The 21599-nt window shown below is 45.7% G+C and overlaps 1 protein-coding gene across 1 annotated transcript in view; it reads left to right on the top strand.

Annotated features, from left to right (window-relative positions):
* The window catches only part of dis3l (DIS3 like exosome 3'-5' exoribonuclease), a 53804-nt gene that overhangs the window by 16688 nt on the left and 15517 nt on the right, over positions 1-21599 (top strand). The window contains exons 9-13 of the mRNA XM_088991835.1: positions 13750-13911; positions 14027-14277; positions 17641-17733; positions 18642-18930; positions 19023-19258. Coding sequence (XP_088847961.1) covers positions 13750-13911; positions 14027-14277; positions 17641-17733; positions 18642-18930; positions 19023-19258 — 1031 coding nt within the window. The remainder of the gene's footprint in view (positions 1-13749; positions 13912-14026; positions 14278-17640; positions 17734-18641; positions 18931-19022; positions 19259-21599) is intronic.

Raw genomic sequence — 21599 nt, 5'->3', positions numbered from 1 at the left:
CTCAGGGGTGGGCAAACTTTTTGACTCGCGGGCCGCATTGGGTTCTAAAATTTGACAGAGGGGCCGGGCCAGGAGCATTTGGAGGGAGTGTTTGGGCCGGAAATACTAAACCTAAAGCATTAAAGGACAACCGACGCCTCAAGACAAGTTATGTCCATAATTTATAAAATCACTTCAAATGACTTTGACTGAGCGCATTTTACAAAGATTCCACAGCATATAGCTATCGTTTACGTTCGAAGACTTGTGCTGAATATTCACTAAGTCTTGTTTTCGAGTTGATGACGATCCCCATGTGACGTCACGTTTGGACCGCCCCTGACCGAGAAAGCGACACACAATGCATTTTGGGTACTTTGTTTGGTCTGAAAACTTCGTGTTGATGGCGAAATTAGAAGGAAAACACATAAATAACGCCATGGTGAATCGTTGCACCAAGACAACTATTTGATATTCGCTGACACAAATTCCCAGCTCACAAATCAGCCCATTTCCAACGGAGCTTGGGTGCAATCTTCTGCATTTTCTGGGTGCTACATTGCTGTCATTGGCGGCTCGAATTGATATGGGAGGACTCCTTGAAACATTTGCAAACATTTATGCTTTCCTCTTCAGAACTATTTGAATCATATTCATAACTGGATGAGTAACAAGAAAACATCTTCTCCGAATCTGAAGCCATTGTTTTGATTCTCGAGCAAGGCAAGACGTCATGGCGTGACGTCACGAACAAAGGGGGGGGACCTTCTGAAACTGGCCATTTCCGGATTCATTTTGAAGTCATTTTTATTGGTATTTTTCATTTAAGTAAAAATATCAGCCTGCCTGTTTTGGGTATTATAGATGCTATAAAACGTTTTTATAATGTCAGTGGGAAACACAAAAAAATGGTGCCGGTTGTCCTTTAAATGTAGTGTGGACAAACCTCATAGCACAGTAAGAACCCAATTTATTAACTGTCTTTCAAATGTGAAAAATATCCCTGATCAGTTAATAAATTTGTCTCAAGGAATATGGCGTTTACATACTATTTCGCAGATACTTGGAGGAGGAAGTGGAAATAGATTAAAATAACATATGCACTGTGATTCATCAAGATTGCGTCTGTTTTTAATAGGTTTTCATTGAAGGGGCAAAGTTAAAGAAATCAATATTTATTGAAAAATGGAATCACTTTCAACATTCAAAACATATTATTCCACAACGAAATATTCAAGCTCAATAATGCCTACTTGTGTTAAATTCCGTCAAATCATAGATGGTTTGTCCTGACCGCGCGCTCAACAAACTCCTCACTGACGCCCTCGCCTTCACGCGCAAACAATACACGTGTACCGTCGCCGAGCACACAGACATAGGCAACCTGCAGTGAAATTTGCATACTCGTCACGGCAGCCAATCAGAAGCATGCTGCTTTCTTCCGGACTTTCGCGAGCGTTATAAAGTCGTGCAATTGCATATCATTTTCCAAAATAGATGCACAGAACCTCAGCTCAGAAGAAAGATTCAATAGAAGCCAACAACATATGTGACGCTACAAAACGTAAATTTACATTAAACCGTGACTGTAAAGTGTACGTGAGACTCATGAAAGGGGCTGAGTGGCTCGTACGAAGCAATGCAAACGTTGCATTGTGCACCACAATGACAATCGACTACTGCAGCAAAATCTAGCCATGCGCATTTACCGTAAATTAAGCAAGGTAGCATTTGTAGTAGGTACAATGTTGACAATATTTTTTAATGTGATTAGTCGTCTCATTGTGCTTCAGGTTGTGAAAGATGGGGCAGGCAACTTTTCAGTTATCTGCCCTGTTGTCCGCTAACTTTTTGTAATTAGACGCTGTTTTTACTATAATTTGGGCAGGTTCGGCGGGCCGGATTAAAAAGACTAACGGGCCGTATGTGGCCCGCGGGCCGTAGTTCGCCCATGTCTGGCCTAGCTCCTAGATCATTGGGACACATTAACCCCTCCACCACGGTAAGGTGACGACTCATTGAGATGATTTCATCCTGGAAATCAAATAAACTGTCAGAAGAAGGAACAAAGATGTTAGAAAAGGATTTGGGTTTTTTTTTTTGTTGTATTGCTTAGTGTTTGTAAAGTCAAACTCTGGATTCGATTGACTTTTCTTTTTCTTCAAAACTCAGTACTAAAATATTATTGAGGTAGACATTTCACAGCAGCAAAAACAAAATACAGGAGCTGCTGTAAAGGCGGCAAAATCTCCTGTCACACGTAAATCCGCTTCAATTCCAAACTGCAACAGTTCCACAGGCGCTCATCTCATCGCTCATCACATCTCATCGCGTGCTCATCGTGCCATGCATCCATCCAACCGCAGACTGTCCGACAGCACCGACCTTTGCGCTGAAGAAAGCGAGGCTGTAAAAATGCTGCCCGTTACAGGCGCCAAAAAGCCCAATCGCCCTAGAACTGTCCAACAATGACAGTCAAATGGCACCGACATTCCTCCCAATCAAAAACAGTGCCTGCATATTCGTGCTGCCGAAAAGGCGCGACTGCTCAGCAGTCTCCTCCTTGATGAATGTTGTGGCCAAAAATGCTGAAAAACAATGTCGTGTGGAACAATCCGTTCCCCACGACACACAAAGGGACAAAAGAAAACACAAAAACAACAAAAAAAATGAAAAAAAAGCAAGGCTCATGAGTGCACTTGCCGATGGCTACCTACTTCGGCGCCATCTTGGACTTCTTCAAGATTCATTATATCAACAATTCAGTTTGATTCATGATCCCCATGCATCACAATCAATTTGTGTATTACTTTGTATGACAGTATTGTTTTCTTTTCATCAATAAATACTAGCAGTCACATACGAGCCTTTTTTTATATAATATTAAGGTAATGCATTTCCTGTAAAGTGGCAACATACAGCAACTTCAGCTTCCTCAACAAATGTTGAAACCTGCCCTTGTCCCATAAAGATTCCGTCCAAACATTTTCACGATGAAGGCTCGCACAACCTGACTTATTGTTGACAGACACACGTCAATTCTTGCCTGTGGCACACTGCTGTGCATTTTCCTGGGCCCGTGTAGTCAGCAAAGCCCGTCCACTCAAAGTGTCTCAATAAAGCGCAGGTGAATGATGGAAAGAAAGCCCAACGCGCTCGGAGTGGGGGAAGGGGGGTTGTCTGAATTGTATTTGTGTGCATGGTTTTCATGCCTCATATTTCATATTTAACTGCCTCTGTAGCGTCCTTGCTAAGATGTAAGGGCTTATTCTGAACTGGACAGTGAACTAAACACTGGAGACATGATGCAGGGCGTTTTCATAGTTGTTTGTAGCTTTTAATATAAAATGACATTTCCCAGGATGAAAATTACGTGCATGGATTCGAAGCGGTTGATATGTCCTGTATTTTCTGCACGGTAAGGTGCACTTAAAAGCATTCCATTTTCTCAAAGTCAAAGTCAGCTTTATTGTCAAATATGCTAATATGCATGACATACAGCACAGATGAAATTAATGTCCTCTCGGACCCAACGTGCAAGACATGCAAGGCACTTATAACGTGGCTAAAAAAGACATACAATTGACAACAGACAATACATGTAATTTCTGTATGTAAAGTGAGGTAGTGTCGTATGGAAAGTGAGGCAGTCACGTATGTAAAGTGAGGTAGTGACATATGTAAAGTGAGGAAGTGACGTATATAAAGTGACGTAATGTAGTAATGCAAAAACGAACAACAAGAAAGGGTTGAAATGAGGTCTTGCAGAAAAAATGAGAAAGAAGAAAAAAATAGAGTTCAGGGTGATCGTACAGCATGTAGCGTGTACTCAGAGTTCGGTGAGTGTGGCAGTGGGAAGGGGCAGGGCTGGGAGGGAGTTGTGTCTCCGGACTGCCTGGTGGCAGAAACTGTCCTTGAGCCTGCTGGTCTTGGCTCGGAGACTCCGCAGTCTCCGACCCGATGGCAGCAGGCTGAAGAGGCTGTGGGAGGGGTGGGTGGGATCGCCAGCGATCCCGATGGCTCTGCGGGTGAGGCGGGTGTTGTAGATGTCCTGAAGGGGGGGGGAGAGAGACACCGATTATCTTCTCAGCTGTCCTCACGATGTGCTGCAGAGTCTTACGGCAGGCGCCGTACCACACGGTGATACAGCTGGTCAGGATGCTCTCTATGGTACCGCGGTAGAAGGAGGTCGTGATGGGGGTCGGGGCTCCAACTCTTTTGAGCTTGCGGAGGAAGTACAGGCGCTGGTGGGATCTCTTGGCCATTGATGCCGTGTTGTGGCTCCAGGACAGGTCTTCGGATATGTGCACTCCCAGGAACTTGGTGCTGCTCACTCTCTCCACTGCAGCACCGTCGATGGTTAGTGGAGCATGCTGGGGGCGCACTCTCCTGAAGTCCACAACAATCTCCTTCGTCTTCTCCACATTCAGACGAAGATTGTTGTCCTTGCACCACGTGGCCAGGCGGCTGACCTCGTCCCTGTAGGCTGTCTCCTCGTCGTTGTTGATGAGGCCCACCACAGTTGTGTCATCCGCAAACTTTATGAAGAGGTTGGAGCTGGGTGATGATGGTGAGCAGTCGTGCGGGAGCAGAGTGAAGAGGAGGGGGCTCAGCACACACCCCTGGGGGGCCCCTGTGTTCAGCGTGATGGTGCTGGAAGTGTTGTCGCCAACTCTGACTGTCTGTGGTCTCCCCGTCAGGAAGTCCAGCAGCCAGTTGCACAGGGAGGTGCTGATCCCCAGTTTGCTCAGTTTATCGGTGAGCTGTTGGGGGATGATTGTGTTGAATGCTGAGCTGAAGTCGATAAACAGCATTCTGACGTAGGAGTCTCTGGTCTCCAGGTGGGTGAGCGCTGTGTGGAGAGCAGTGGAGATGGCATCATCGGTCGAGCGGTTGGGCCGATATGCAAATTGGAAGGGGTCATGGTTGGGGGGGAGGGCAGCCTTGATGTGGTTCATAACTAGCCGCTCGAAGCACTTCATGAGGATGGGAGTGAGTGCGACCGGGCGGTCGTCATTGTGGCAGGTGGGGGACGACTTCTTCGGGACCGGGATAATGGTGGTGGCTTTGAGGCACGTGGGCACAACAGCCTGGCTCAGAGAGGTGTTGAAGATGTCTGTGAAGACATCTGTGAGCTCCACAGCGCAGTCTCTCAGAACACGGCCAGGAATGCCGTCGGAACCCGGGGCTTTTCGTGCGTTGGTCCCTCTGAGGGATCGCCTCACGCTGTCCTGGGACAGTGTCAGCACCTGTTCGCCGGGAGGTGGTGGGGTCTTCTGTGCTGGAGTGCTGTTGTCTGCCTCGAAGCGGGCGAAGAAGTCGTTCAGCTGGTTCAGCAGAATGGTGGAGTTCTCGCAGGTCTGTGGAGTGGGCTTGTAGTCTGTGATGGTCTGTATCCCACGCCACAGGTTCCTGGTGTCGCTGCTGTCTTTGAAGTGGTTGGCGATCCTCCTGGAGTGCTGTCTCTTGGCCATCCTGATGCCACGTGACAGGTTGGCCCTGGCTGTCCTCAGGCCCAGCTCATCGCCAGCTTTGTAGGCAGCGTTCCGAGCCCTGAGGAGCCTGTTGACTTCACCCGTCAGCCATGGCTTCTGGTTGGCCAGGATGGTGACAGATCTGGTGACAGTCACGTCATCCATGCACTTCCTCATGTAGGAGGTAACAGAGTCTGTGTACTCTTGGAGGTCGGTGTTGTTGTTGTAGGTGGCCGCTTGTCTGAACATGTTCCAGTCAGTGTTGGAGAAGCAGTCTTTGAGTGCCTCTGACGACCCATCAGGCCACACCCTTATCTGCTTCTTGAAGTCAAGTCAGCTTTACTGTCAACAATGCTCTATGTGCAACATACAGCACAGATGAATCAAAATCTGAATCTTATTGCCAAGTCTGTAGAACACACAAGGAATTTGTTTCCGGTCGAACACGCTGCACTAGTATCATCATCAAAAAAATGCAAAGAGGCAGTATACAGTTCTATTTGGGCTACTGTTCAAAGAGTTAAGGGCTTGGGGGAAGAAGCTGTTTAATGTCTGCTGGATTTGGCGTGCATGGATCGGTAGCACCTGCCTGAGAGGAGTAGCTGGAAAAGGTGGTGGGCAGGGTGCGGAGGGTCCAGTATGATTTTCCACACCCTAGTTTGGATTCAAGCAGTGTGCAAGTCCTCGAGAGTGGGTAGGGCGGTGCCAATGATTTTTTCCGCCGTCTGAACTGTCCGTTGAAGTCATGAAATCACTTTCCTCTCTACCACGGTGCAAACACGCAGTGCATTGAAAACGCACATTGAAAAATATGATTTATATATATATATATATATATATACACACAGTAAAGTCTCGTTATATCGATATCGGATATATCGATACTCCCGGTTATATCGATACTATTTCTATGCACGCACGGAGAAAATTACATGCAAACAGGGTCGGATATATCGATAGTCCCGGTTATATCGATATTTTTTCGGACTCCCTTGAATATCGATATAACGAGACTGTATTGTATTGAGACTGTACTGTATATATATATATATCCCGCTTGAGGCAGAGAAAAATGCACAAAACATCATCCAGTGTGGGTCCATGGGCAAGACCCTTCACGCTAATGCCTACCTCATACAGTGATGAGAGACAATAAATCGAATGACATGCCGGCTCAGACATCGCCCGGCCAAACAAGGTCTGCGTCAGGTGCTGGGGAACCAGAGCACCTTGATGAAAATTGGGCTACTGGAACAAAGCGGAGATGGATGAGATGCGATAACATGGCTCTGTTGGAATGCTACGACTCAAGAACTCTAGTCAGAGGGGTTACATGCGGAGAATGGGGGCTGAATGGTTACTTCGAAACCCAGAGTCACGGTTGACCACGAAACAACTAGTAGCTCAGTGTTCCAATATCCACAAACGGCAATTGCTATCACAACTTGAGATTGATGAGGTACAACACAAATTCCGAGGTGAAGGGCCCCAGCCTGCCACATCAGAGGAAGAGGTTCAACCAGAGATTGGTAGGCAATCCCCAATGAATGATGAGATTGGGAAGCCAGCCCCAATGAATGAAATGCTGAGCGAAGCAGCAACTGACCTGATAGATAAGATCATGGCAAGAATGAAAACTGGGCAATGAAAACGAAGAAACCGATTACAACGGCTATGTGAAGTACCACCTGAAAGTCTCATGGAAACTGTGAATGCAGCACTGAGAACGATCCCGACCGGAACGATCACGGAAACCAATGAGCTGATATACGCTTCAGCATCAGTGATCCTAGAGATGCTTGGCTACAAGAGCAACCATGAAAGCCACGAGATTCGTTACCCACCATGGAAAAGACGGTTGGAGGCTAAGATCAAGGCGGCTCTGAAAGATGTGAGTCAATTGACGGAGACCTGGAGAGCTGTGAATAAAAGGCCAATACCCAAGAGGTACATGCAGATAACCATACCTGAAGCACTCAAAACTGCCAAATAAAGGCTCCAGGCCTTGTCCAGAGGTACACGAAAGAGAATGAGGCCAGAAGAATAAACAGGATGTTCGCAACACAACCTGCGAAAGTACGCTCAGAGGCAGGGTTCTAACAGCAGAGCAGACCCTCCAAGGCTGGAAACTGAAAGATACTGGAAAGGCATATGGGAGAAGGAGGTCGCACACAACATCAGTGCACAATGGCTGGTGACTGAAAGAGGAGCACAGCAACCTCCCTGAACAGACCCAAGTTACCATCACAGCGGCAGATTCACAAAAAAGAATCTCAGGAATGAAAAACTGGACGGCACCAGGCCCGGATGTGGTCCACACCTACTGGCTACAGAAACTCACAGCTCTCCACGAGCGCCTAGCAGCTCAATTGAACCAGTTGCTGATGGATGGGACTCACCCAGGATGGCTAACCGAAGGGCGAACAATCATGATCATGAAGGATTCCTCAAAGGGTGCAGTTCCTTCCAACTATCGGCCAATAACCTGTCTCTCCACAACATGGAAGCTCATGTCAGGCATCATTGCGGCTAAGATAAGTGGACACATGGATCAATACATGAGCAAAGCACAGAAAGGCATTGGTAGAGATACTAGAGGTGCCAAACATCAGCTGCTTGTTGACAGAACAGTCGCACAAGACTGCAGGTCCCGACATACCTACCTGTGCACAGCCTGGATTGATTACAAGAAAGCATATGACTCGATGCCACACACATGGATCACTGAATGCTTGGAGTTGTATAAGGTCAACAGGACCCTGAGAGCCTTCATTGCAAACTCGATGAGGATGTGGAAAACCACACTTGAAGCCAATGGCAAGCCACTAACGCAAGTGTCCATCGAATGTGGCATATACCAAGGTGATGCACTCTCACCACTGCTGTTCTGCATAGGACTGAACCCCCTCAGCCAGATAATCGCCAAGACAGGCTATGGATACCACCTCAGAAATGGAGCTACGATCAGTCACCTCCTCTACATGGATGACATAAAGCTGTATGCTAAGAGCGAAAGGGACATAGACTCCCTGATCCACACAACCAGGATCTACAGCAGTGATATCGGGATGTCATTCGGACTGGAGAAATGTAGTCGGATGGTGACTAAGAGGGGCAAGGTAGTCCACACTGAAGGGGTCTCACTCCCTGAAGGAACAATAGCGGATATTAAAAACAGCTACAAGTACCTTAGTATACCACAGGCCAATGGCAACCTCGAACTCGCAACAAGGAAAGCGGCGACGACCAAATACCTACCACTGTATATATATATATATACACACACACACACACACACACACACACACACACACACACACACACACACACACACACACACACACACGCCTTGCAAAAGTATTTGGCCCCCTTGAATCTTGCAACCTTTCGCCACATTTCAGGCTTCAAACATAAAGATATGAAGTGTATTTTTTTCGACAACAAGTGGGACACAATCATGAGTGGAGCAACATTTATTGGATGATTTCAACTTTTTTAACAAATAAAAAACTGAAAAGTGGGGCGTGCAATATTATTCGGCCCCTTTATTTTAAGTGCAGCAAACTCACTCCAGAAGTTCAGTGAGGATCTCCGAATGATCCAATGTTGTCCTAACTGACTGATGATGATAAATAGAATCCATCCATCCATCTTCTGCCGCGTATCCGGGGTTGGGTCGCGGAGGCAGCAGCTTCAGTAGGGAAGCCCAGACTTCCCTCTCCCCAGCCACTTCTAGCTCGTCCTGGCGGATGCAGAGGCGTTACCAGGCCAGCTAGAATCCACCTATGTGTAACCAAGTCTCCGTATACCTGCTCTGTGATGGTCTCAGGGTTCTGTTTGAAGTGCACAGAGCATCATGAAAACCAAGGAACACGCCAAGCAGGTCCAAGTTGTGGAGAAATTTAAAGCCGAATTTTGATACAAAAAGATTACCCAAGCTTTAAACATCTCAAGGAGCAATGTGCAAGCCATTGTATTGAAATGGAAGGTGCATCAGACCACAGAAAATCTACCAAGATGGCTGTCCCTCCAAACTTTCTGCTCAAACAAGGATAAAACTGGTCAGAGATGCAGCCAAGAGGCCCATGATCACTCTGGATGAACTGCAGACATCTACAGCTCAGGTGGGAGAGTCTGTCTATAGGACAACAATCAGTCGTACACTGCACAAATCTAGCCTTTATGGAAGAGTAGCAAGAAGAAAGCCATTTCTCAAAGATGTCCATAAAAAGTCTCATTTAAAGTTTGCCACAAGCCACCTGGCAGACACACCAAACATGTGGAAGAAGGTTTTCTAGTTAGATGAAAAAAAATGAAACTTTTTGGCCACAATGCAAAACGATCAAACGAAAATCAACACAGCTCATCACCCTGAAGACACCATCCCCACTGTCTAACATGGTGATGGCAGCATCATGGTTTGGGCCTGCTTTTCTTCAGCAGGAACAGGGTAGATGGTTAAAACTGATGGGAAGATGGATGGAGCCAAATACAGGAACATTCTGGAAGAAAAATTGTCAGTATCTGCACAAGACCTGAGACTGGGACGGAGATTTATCTTCCGACAGGACAATGATCCGCTAAACATAAAACCAAATCTATAAAGAATTATTAAAAAAATTAACGTATCCAGGTGTTAGAATGGCCAAGTCAAAGTCCAGACCTGAATCCAATTGAGAATCTGGAAAAAGCTGAAGACTGTTGTTCACAAACACTATCCATCGAACATCACTGAGCTCGAGCTGTTTTGCAAGGAAGAATGGGCACGAATGTCAGTCTCTCGATGCGCAAAACTGATAGAAACATACCCCAAGTGACTTGCAGCTGTATTGGTGCAAAAGGTAGCGCTACAAAGTCACGCAAGGGGGCCGAATAATATTGCACGCCCCACTTTTCTGTTTTTTATTTGTTAAAAAAGTTAAAATTATCCAATAAATTGTGTTCCACTTCACAATTGTATTCCACCTGTTAGATAGTCTTCCACAGCCACGATTGCCTTGTACGTTGTTCGGATATCACAATTCTTCTATTAAATCCATGGTTTAATTGGTGTCAAACAACAGTACTGTATATAAGCTTTGCTGTGAGTTCTTTTTTAATGAGCTCGCGTAGACAGGATAAACACGGAAGCTGGTTACGTGACAGTTCGAGAGAGTGCCTGAATAGAATGCCGGCGCGCAGCTGTGACGTAACAACAGCTCTTGTTTGTATCTGGATGTGATAACGGCTATGTTTTGTTATTAAAAAGACCGACCAGTAGTAATGAAAGCTGTGAGATATCAACAGTCTCGGCCAATCGCTAGTTTTTTTTATTGTGCTTGCGTCGACAGGATAAACACGGAAGCTGGTTACGTGACTGGGGGATCTTTAATACAGTATGGAATGAAAACTAAACATTGTTGCAAAAACGATTGCATCCATATACAGTAGTGGGCATATACCTACAGTAACACTGCAACAGGGAAACTGCAACGCTTACATCTTACTGTACATTATGTATGCATGTTTTGTCTGAGAACCGTGTTGAATCCGAAAGCCGCCAGTAGAGGGTACCCAGGCTCCATAGGATACAGTATACAGTACAGTACAGTAAATCTTTAATCGATTGCAAACATGTATGCTTTACTCTTTCTCTTCTGTATTTGAATCATATCCATGAATGGATGTGTAACAAGAAAGCATATTCTCCGAATCTGAAGCCATTGTTTGGATTCTCCAGCAATGCAAGACGTCTTGGCGTGACGTGAAGTCATTTTTATTGGTGTTTTGCATTTATCATACTGCGTGTTTTGGGTATTGTAGATGCCATAAAACCTTTTTCTGATGTCAGTCAAGAAACAAAAAAGTGATGTTGGTTGTCCTTTAATGCACAGTATGGAATGTACAGTCATTTTCAAAATCATCACGCTTTAGCAGACAAAACAAACATTGTTGCAAAAAACGCTTGCATTCATATACAGTACATGAAACATAACACTGCAATTATGTATGCTATTTAAAAAAAGTCATCAATCTTCTTCTGCTTCCCATTTTTATATTTTAATATAAACACTTCCATCTTGTTTAATGTTTCTAAACAAACGGATGCATTTTCTACGGATTCAAAGAAAGAAGCATGTCCGCAGCACCTTGCAACGCTTTTGTCAGTGTTGCAATAGGTGTGCATTCAGTCGGTTCTTCTTCATCCTCATCATCATCATCATGGGAATCTCCTGGGGCATACTTGGCTTTGACCTCTGCTGCGATATCCGCACCTGATGAGCTTGGGAGTGTCGCAATGTCTTTGCCGAGATCACAATTCTTTCGTTTCGCCATTGTTGAAGACACACGAGTTGCCGTCTGATACACACGAGCTGTCGTCTGAAAATGAAAATGGCGTCTGCTTGCGGGAGCTGGTCACGTAACCAAGACACGTGACCTAGGTCGACCAATGGCGCGACCGATGGCGTGTCACGTAACCAAGTCACGTGACCAAGTCGACCAATGGCGAGTCTGATGGCGCGACCGATGTCGTGTATCGATATAAACATAGCAAAATGGCCAGCGGGAGATGAAAAAGAGCACCGTAGTAACCAGATTATCGTAATAACCATGAATCGTACTAAATGGAACTAATTCTACATAAAAAGACTAGAAATGTGCACGGGAAATGAAAATAGTATCGTAATAAGCAGTATTATCAATATAACCGATATAGATATAACAAGACTTTACTGTATATATATACTTTCTATATCTTCAGTGCTCGTGTTTTACCCGGTCTGAGGTCCCGCCGTAGTATTATCTTTCAGGATTGTTCCTTTTCTGCACCACCATGTGCAAGATGGTTTTCGCCATTGGCGTAGTATGCGGGTCGGGTTTCCCTTTGCCCCCACACTCGTCGTTTTTGGTATTCTTTATTTTTGAGTATTCCCCTGGTCCTCTTTTTGGGACCAGCGCTTTCTGTTGTCTCTTAATAAATCATTCCACACGGATCTTTGTCGCTTGCTTGGGGAACCAGGCATTCAATTTCGCTCCTACGAGTCGGCTGCTCTCTGCCTCGTTCGGAACGTGACAGATCTAAACAAGAAGGACGATCTCGAGTCTTTATTCTACCAAATGCATCACAAATACGCTGCGGAATTCAACAGCTTTGCCGGCGGTAGCCGTGGCATCAATAGAATTAAAAAAAGGTCTGGCGGTCATCCATTTTCCGTACAGCTATCACGGGGCTCTGTTGCCTATCCCAGCCGTCTTCGGGCACCACTAGGCAGGGGACACCCTGAATTGGTTGTCAGTCAATCACAGAGCACACAAAGACAAACAACAGTCACTCTTACACTCACACCTAGGGACAATTTGGAGTGTTCAATCAGCCTGCCATGCATGTTTTTGGAATGTGGGAGGAAATCGGAAGACCCAGAGAAAACCCACGCGGGCCCGGGGAGAACATGCAAACTCCACACATGGAGGTCGGAGCGGGACGCGAGCAATCTGCACGTGAAGAGGCAGGGGAGCCGAGAGGGGGTTGAGTCTCCTGACCACCTGGTGGATCCAACTGTTCTTGAGCCTGGTGATTTTGACGGAAGGGTCAGATGAGAATAGCAAATAACCATGAATCGGGTAAGAGAGAGACACCAATGATCCTCTCGATGTGGTGCAGACTCTTTCGGCGGGACACGGTGTAAGCGTCGGTGCCAGCACCGGACCACATACAGCTTTATATACAGTGTAGAAGAGCCGACCATGTGCCCTAATATAAAAAAACTCACTGTTTTAATCTTTCCCATTCAGTTGTTTCCCTGTTAATGTTCCTATGCCATCTAGTGGTAACCTGGAAAGGTTCTACCTGACACTAATTGACATGTACATTCGCCAAAACACACTCAAACAAACAGACAACTACTTTGTGAGCTCTGTGCAGTCATGAAACAAAAATACAGTAATATCAAAAACACAATTAACTCGTAACTAAATGAAAAGAGGAGTAGACAATCGAGACTAAAAAGGATCGATATGAACCCATGAGGTTTATGTGCCTTTTTGTTGAATGAATTGTCTCCATAACCTTTGTCTTTCAATTATTGTTCTGGAATGCCATATGTTAGATGTTCTATGTTCATCTTTGTGACCAGTTTTCATGGCTGTGTTATCGCTGCAGCGGGTGTGAAGGCTCTATATACTGTAATTACTGCTGTATTGTATTTCTTTTAATGTAGCTCCATCTAGCAGATGCATAGTGCAACCACAATTGTATATATGTGCGTGTTTTGGACTGAATTATGAAAACATAACTTTCATTTCCACCTTTCTTCAGGACCACAGAGTGGTAGTACGCATTGACTCATGGGAAAGTACGTCATTGTATCCCAACGGACACAGTGTGAGGGTTCTGGGTCGGGCTGGCGATCTTGAGACTGAAGTGCAGACTATCCTCATTGAAAACTGCATCCACGTTCCTCCCTTCTCCGATGCGCAGGTCAATGGAGTAACATACATATTCACTACAAATTGTCTAGTGAAGAATGTCATAGGGCTATAAATGTTTCTTTATTTATTTATTTACACCCTGCGTTGCATCTGGTTGTCACTAGCTGAGAGAAATGCCTTCAAATTCACCCGAGAAGCCATGGAAGGTGGATCCTTCTCAGGTAGCTGTGCGACGGGACCTAAGGGACAGTCACTTGGTGTTCAGCATCGACCCCGCGGGCTGCGAGGATGTTGATGACACGCTGTCTGTGCGGAGCCTCGCAGAGGGGAAGGTGCTGGAGCTCGGTGTCCACATTGCTGATGTGACACACTTTGTTTCTCAAGGCTCCCTGACTGACTTAGAAGCACACGCAAGGTGAGAGATGTGAACAAAATAATACATGGATAATGATGTCCACAGTATGTCAGTCATATTATTTCTCTTTTCAAATCTTGTCTGTGATTGTTTTTATTGTGTATGTTTTTGAAAAAATATGTCAATTTAACAGAGGGTTGTGTCAGGCAGGGCATCCGACATAAAAGCTTGGCCAAAACAAACGTGCGGATCAAACCTCTAAAGATGGAGGACACTGATTTGCTGTGGCGACCCCTTGAAGGGAAAAGCCGAAAGGAAAAGATGTCAATGTAATCAATTTTATCACCCAGCTCCTCCCTCTTCATAAAGTTTGCGGATGACACAACTGTGGTGAGCCTCATCAACAACGATGAGGAGACAGCCTACAGGGATGAGGTCAGCCGCCTGGCCACGTGGCGAATGTGGAGAAGACGAAGGAGATTGTTGTGGACTTCTGGAGAGTGCACCCCTAGCATGCTCCACTAACCATTGACAGTGCTGCAGTGAAGAAAGTGAGCAGCACCAAGTTCCTGGGAGTGCACATATCCGAAGACCTGTCCTGGAGCCATAACACGTCATCACTGGCCAAGAAATCCCACCAGCGCCTGTACTTCCTCCGCAAGCTCAAAAGAGTTGGAGCCCCGACCCCCATCACGACCTCCTTCTACCGTGGTACCATCGAGAGTATCCTGACCAGCTGTATCACCGTGTGGTACGGCGCCTGCACCGTGTCCTCCCGTAAGACTCTACAGCGCATCGTGAGCACAGCTGAGAAGATCATTGGTGTGTCCCCCCCCCCCCTTTCAGGACATTTACAACACCCGCCTCACCCGCAGAGCCATCAGGATTGTTGGCGATCCCACCCACCCTTCCCACAGCCTCTTCAGCCTGCTGCCATCGGGTAGGAGACTGCGGAGTCTCCGCGCCGAGACCAGCAGGCTCAAGGACAGTTTCTGCCACCAGGCAGTCAGGAGACTCAACTCCCTCCCAGCCCTGTCCCCCCCTGTCCCTTCCCACTGCCACACTCACCGAACTTTGAGGAGACGCTATACGCTGTATTATCATCCTGAACTCTATTTTTTGTTCTTTCTCATTTTTTTCTGCAAGACCTCACTTCAACCAATTCAACCCTTTCTTGTTGTTTGTTTTTGCATTACTACATTACGTCACTTTATATACGTCACTACCTCACTTTACATACGTCACTACCTCACTTTACATACGTCACTACCTCACTTTACACACAACACTACCTCACTTTACATTCAGAAATTACATGTATTGTCTGTTGTCAATTGTATGTCTTTTTTAGCCACATTATAAGTGCCTTGCACGCTGGGTCCGAGAGGACATTAATTTCATCTGTGCTGTATGTCATGCATATTAGCATATTTGACAATAAAGCTGACTTCGACTTGACTTTGACTTAACATAAATGGGGCAGACCGTGATTTTTAAATGTAGTCACAGTCGGAATGAGAAATCTAATCAGCTGTAGTGAGATGGGATGAATGCAACAAAACCTTTTATTGCGTCATATGACAGGGGCCTCAAACCTAAGGACCACATGAGTACGGGGACATGTTTTTGGACATTCTGATGTCCTTGGAATGTGGTATAAATCATCATTTGAAATTAAGATTTATCAAAATACAGTACTGTACTGTTGGAGGGCAGCCTGGTATTCGAATATTTAGCACGCCGGGCCTCCCTGTGAGGAATTTGCATTGGGTCCCCAGGCCTGCGTGGGTTTTCTCTGGGTCCTCCGGTTTCCTCCCACATTTCAAAAAACACGCATGGCAGGCTGATTGAACGGTTATTTGTATTTGTTAGTTGTCCTCCGATTGGCTGGCAACCAATTGAGGGTGTCCCCCGCCGAAGACAGCTCCCCCACGACCCTCATGAGAACTATGCGATGTAGTGTTTGATAATTATTGGAGTTGCAATTAACAAATGTAACAATTACAGTGTTTGAAATAACGTCTGCCTGGAGGCCCGGGGCGTACAACTTTTACGTCTGGCGTACAACTTTCAAAACGTCTCGGCCCGGGTGGCCGACAACTTCTTCAAGATTTTTTTTTTTTTCAAATTAAACATTTGTTTTATTCAATGAAGCAAAAGCTACAAGCTAACCGCTACAAGCCACATGGACTACTCTTCCTAGTCACGGTATAGTCTTAAACACGAAACAGCTTCTGATTGGCTGCCTTGCCGAGTATGCAAATTGCCAAATGAACGTTCATTTGTCAATTTGCATACTGTAAAGTGTACTTGATAGTTTTGAAAGGCGCTTAGAAAGAGGAGTCCACGTGGCTTTTAGCAGACAACGCAACGCAAACATTGCATTGTGCACCATGACGACAAACGACAACTGGAGCAAAATCTTCAGCAAGGGATATTTACCATAAATTGAGCAAGGAAGCATTTGTGGTAGGTACTTCCTTAATTTAAAAAAAAACCTTTACACGTTGCAACTATATTTTGTTTTCTTTTTTTTTGCAATTAGTCGTCTTATTGTGTTTCAAGTTGTGAAAAATGGAGCAGGCAACTTTTCAGAGTTGTCTGCTCTGGTGTCCGCTAACACTTTGTCATGAGTTTCAGACAATGATAATTGTATCAATTCATCAAAGGGTCAGTGATAAAACATGTTTCATTTCTGTCCCTGTTCTTCAGAAAACAAAAACAAAAGACAGCGCATAAAATGCAGGAACAAATGTTGATTCAGTTATCAATCCGGTCTGGAAAAAAGTGCAAAAATATTGTTAAATATTTTCAAAATTTAAAGATTGTTTTCAAATGTTTTATTTCAAAGACAATATCAGAATTAGAAAGCCTTTAATAGCTCCACAAAGGGGACATTTGCAATCTCCAGCAGCAAAATTGAAAGGAGTGCGGTCAACGGATAAAAACTATTATTCTCTGTATCATAGAAATGTCAGAAGACTTTGTATATACTGGCAAATAAATACTACTGATAGGCTGAAATTCATGCATAATGGACAATTTTAAACACAACTAGATCTTGGATTGTTTATTATTAAATTTCTGATCAATTCATTAAATCCAAATAATCGATTAAGCATTGCAGCTGTAATATTTAGTATTGTCTAGTATTGGTTTCCTAACTACTATATATTGTGAAAATGCACAAACACGATCCCATTTACAAATAAAAATGACATTGCTGGTGATTTGAGAAAATTAGTTACAGTGCTGCATGTGGCAAGTGTGTATCAAACTGGTAGCCCTTTGTATTGATCAGTACTTTAGAATATAAAAAGGTTGCTGACCACTGTATTGTGGGTGTTGGGTCAAAAACTTTTACCATGACAATATTGAGAATTATATGAAACGTCCACATTGACAGTGCTACATGTTTTTCAGGGCTACAACCTACTACCTTGCAGATCGCAGGTATGACATGTTGCCAGCGATTCTCAGTGCCAATGTCTGCTCTCTTTTGGGAGGAGTCGACAGGTCAGCAGGAGTGTTTTATTTAACCTTGATTGACAGTGAACATCCATTTTTTTACATTACATTTCATGAGTGAAAATCCATAATGGAAAGACCCGAGACTGTGTACATACTTTCAGTCTATGCAGGTAACCTCCGACTTACGACCGCCGCGACTTACGACCACCCGTACTTATGACCCTGACCGCCATATCCTTTTTTTTTTTAATTCAACGGCTGGCACTGCTACATGCTAGCAGCCCGCCAACGCGTACAACAATTTTGGACAGCCAGCCAGCTTATCACTCTCGCACAGCAATCAACCATGTGATGGCACCGGAGGGGGGCAGTGTCGACCGATGCCGGCAGCGGGGCGGCCAGGGCTCAAGCTGAGGCGGGTGGGCGACGGCGCGCGGGATCACCGCGACGAGAATGACGCGGCGAGAATGACGCGATGAGAATGACGCGACGAGAACGAGGCGTCGGGGTGCACGGTTGCCGCCGGCGTCGCCGCCGCCTCTTTGAGACGGTTTGTTCTGCTTTGGGGTGAGGTGGCAGGTTGGGCGCGTCGACGCCGCAGACGGCCGCATGGTCGGACAGCACATAAGCGCGGAGAGCGGGTTAAGGCCAGGGAGAGGGCAACCGGTAGAACACTGGCGATCCAGACCCCTGTCCGTCCACCCCCGTGGCGTCCAAATCAGGGCGTTTGCAAGTCATTTAGCACAGTCTCTATTCAACATTTTGAATGGATTTCAACTTATGACCATTTGACTGACGACCATTTGGTCGGAGCGGAACCCGGTCGTAAGTCGAATGTTACCTGTATGTTCACATTTTCCTCCTACAAAACCAAAAAATAGCTTAAAAATGTTGCATATTACAAATCTCTACAATTTCTAGGATTGCTTCTCATTTAAATGTTTTGAATCCAGATATACAATGAGTGTGCTGTGGGAGCTCGACGCACAATCCCTCACTGTCAACAATGTGTGGTACGGCCGCACCGTCATTCGCTCCTCCTACCAGCTCAACTATGAGCTGGCTCAGGTCCTTCTCAATGGTGAGCAGGGTGAGGTAGCAGAGATGACCCGTCTTAGCTCCCATGAGAAAGACGCCAGGTTGGCTGAGCTCACGCAGGCTCTGCAAATGCTGACCCAGGTGGCGCGACACCTCCGGGCTCAGCGAGATCAAGACGGTGCATTGGAACTGGAAGGGGTGGAGGTACGTACAATTGGTGTACTGTGATGATTTTTTTGCATAAATTGTGACTGCTAAAACATTTGTTTTCTGGTCTTTTATCACTCTGGTACCAGGTGCGTGCACAGCTGGACAATAAAAAAAACATCACTGCTCTGGTCCCACGGCAGCCCCTCGAGATCCACGAGACAGTGGCCGAGTGCATGATTTTTGCCAACCACTGGGTGGCGCGCAAGATTCACGAGGCCTTTCCCCATCAGGCCCTGCTTCGGCATCACCCTCCTCCGAGGCAAGAGTTCTTCAGTCAGCTGGTGGACAGCGCCAAATCCAGGGGTTTCAACATTGATACGAGGTTGGTTTTGAAACGACATCTCATCGAAGGTTTTTCATACAACCCTCTGTATACAAGAGGATTACAAAATGAATGGGTGGATGTGTGACGGGTGTCACAACAGTGACTGTCTTCATCTCCACGATGCTGCCGTCTTAATGAAACCAGGCGTGTGGATGTGTCTTTTTATTTCTTTTATTTCTGCAACACAGTATGGCAGAAGGGATGGGTGAAGTCGCATGGGTTTCGTCTTGTGATTAACATGAATCTCCTCCAGATTGTTCTGAATATGCAAAACATTGTTGATAACAAAACAGAATGAACAACGTGTGATCGTATAGTGGTTATTTACAGAAAAAGAGAATACAACACAAGTTCACTGTTATTTACATTATGTCCCTGAACGCATCATAGGCGGAGACTCGGTAGAACACGCGGTGCGCTTGTAATGGCGTAATGGCGCACAGTTCAACCCGCCACGAACACTCACGGGCAAATGAAACACGACACAAGAAACTAAACATTGTTCAATAAAAACGAAATGAAAGAATTATTACCTGCAACACAGTATGGCAGAAGGGATAGGTGAAGTCGCATGGGTTTCGTCTTGTGATTAACTGTGCAACGGAAAAGCACTATGAAGCACATGTGCTTCAAAGTTCCACTCGACAAAACGTGAATTAAATAATGACACAAAAAGTAATCTGGACTCTAAATGAATAAGGGAACTAATTAGATAACACTAGACAGTACAAAAGGGGAAACAAAATAAGATATTGTCATGAAAATGCGCGTTAATCGAGACCATCAGAAAATTGCGACTCACCATGAATCTCCTCCAGATTTTTCTGGAAACAATGGGCGGGACATGGTGCCACACTGTGCGCCGTTGCGTCACTTCCTTCATAATTTAATAATCTAAGTGCACAACTCCGTTACATACACCCCCCTTAAATTATGCAGAAGTGAGGCAACATACACACGGAAGACAATAGAAAGACCAACAGGCAAAATAGACAAGGTTATCGGGCAAAGATGTACAAGAATGCTGTCTTATTATCACTCATCTGACCAACTACGTCAGGTGACTGGAGTAAGGGATCTGTCGCTGGTGTGTCAGGGTCTGCGCGCTCGTTGGAGATGCATTGCACTGGGTCTGGGAAGGAACTCTGTCCCCACTAACATAAGTGGCCTCAGCTAGAACCTGCCCATTGCCCTCTGGACAAACTACATCACTCTGCATCACACTACATAACTGACAGACTGGAGAAAGGGACCTGTTGCTGATGGTCTGTGCGCTCATCGTAGATGCACTGCACTGGGTCTGGGAAGGAACTCTGTCCCCACTAACATAAGTGGCCTCAGCTTGACGAGTCTGCGTACCGACAACAAGTGGAGCAGCTGGAGCTCTGGTGCAGCCGTCACAACCTGGAGCTGAACACGCTCAAGACAGTTGAGATGATCGTGGACTTCAGGAAACATCCATCACCACAGCTACCCCTCACACTATCCAACTGCCTTGTGTCAACTGTTGAGACCTTCAAGTTCCTGGGAATCACAGTTTCCCAGGACATGAAGTGGGAGGTCAACACCAACTCTGTCTTGAGAAAGGCCCAACAGAGAATGTACTTCCTGAGGCTGCTAAAGAAGCATGGCCTACCACAGGAGGTGCTGCAACATTTCTACACGGCTGTCATCGAATTCATCCTGTGTTCTTCCATCACCGTTTGGTTCGGGGCCGCCACAAAAATGGACAAAATCAGACTTCAACGGACAGTTAGGACGGCGGAAAAAATCATTGGCTCCGCCCTACCCACTCTCGAGGACTTGCACACTGCAAGAATCCAAACTAGGGCGCGGAAAATCCTACTGGACCCTCCGCACCCTGCCTACCACCTTTTCCAGCTACTCCCCTCAGGCAGGCGCTACCGATCCTTGCACACCAAATACAGCAGACATTTAAACAGCTTCTTCCCCCAAGCCATTAACTCTTTGAACTCTTTCAACAGTAGCCAAAATGGAACTGTATAGTGCCACTTAGCAGTTTTTTTGACGACGATACTGGTGCAGCGTGTTCTACCGGAAACAAATTCCTTGTGTGTTCTACATACTTGGCAATAAAGGTGATTCTGATTCTTATTCTGATTGAACCTGCCCATTCCCCTCTGTACAAACTACACCACTCTGGATTGCACTACATAACTGTAACACGGTTGGGAAGCCTCTACCTCTACCAACACACTCATTCAAAGGTGTGCTACTTGTTACTTGTAAGGAGCCCATTCTTAGACTTAACACACAAAAACACGTACATGAAAAAAAAGCACACTAATTGCAAAACAGCAGTTCAGACAATTAACAC

Source organism: Hippocampus bargibanti, linkage group LG03 (genome assembly GCF_051943395.1).
Source record: "Hippocampus bargibanti isolate YZ-2025 linkage group LG03, ASM5194339v1, whole genome shotgun sequence".
In the NCBI taxonomy this organism is placed as follows: Eukaryota; Metazoa; Chordata; class Actinopteri; order Syngnathiformes; family Syngnathidae; genus Hippocampus; species Hippocampus bargibanti.
This window is presented reverse-complemented; position numbering and strand designations above follow the sequence as displayed.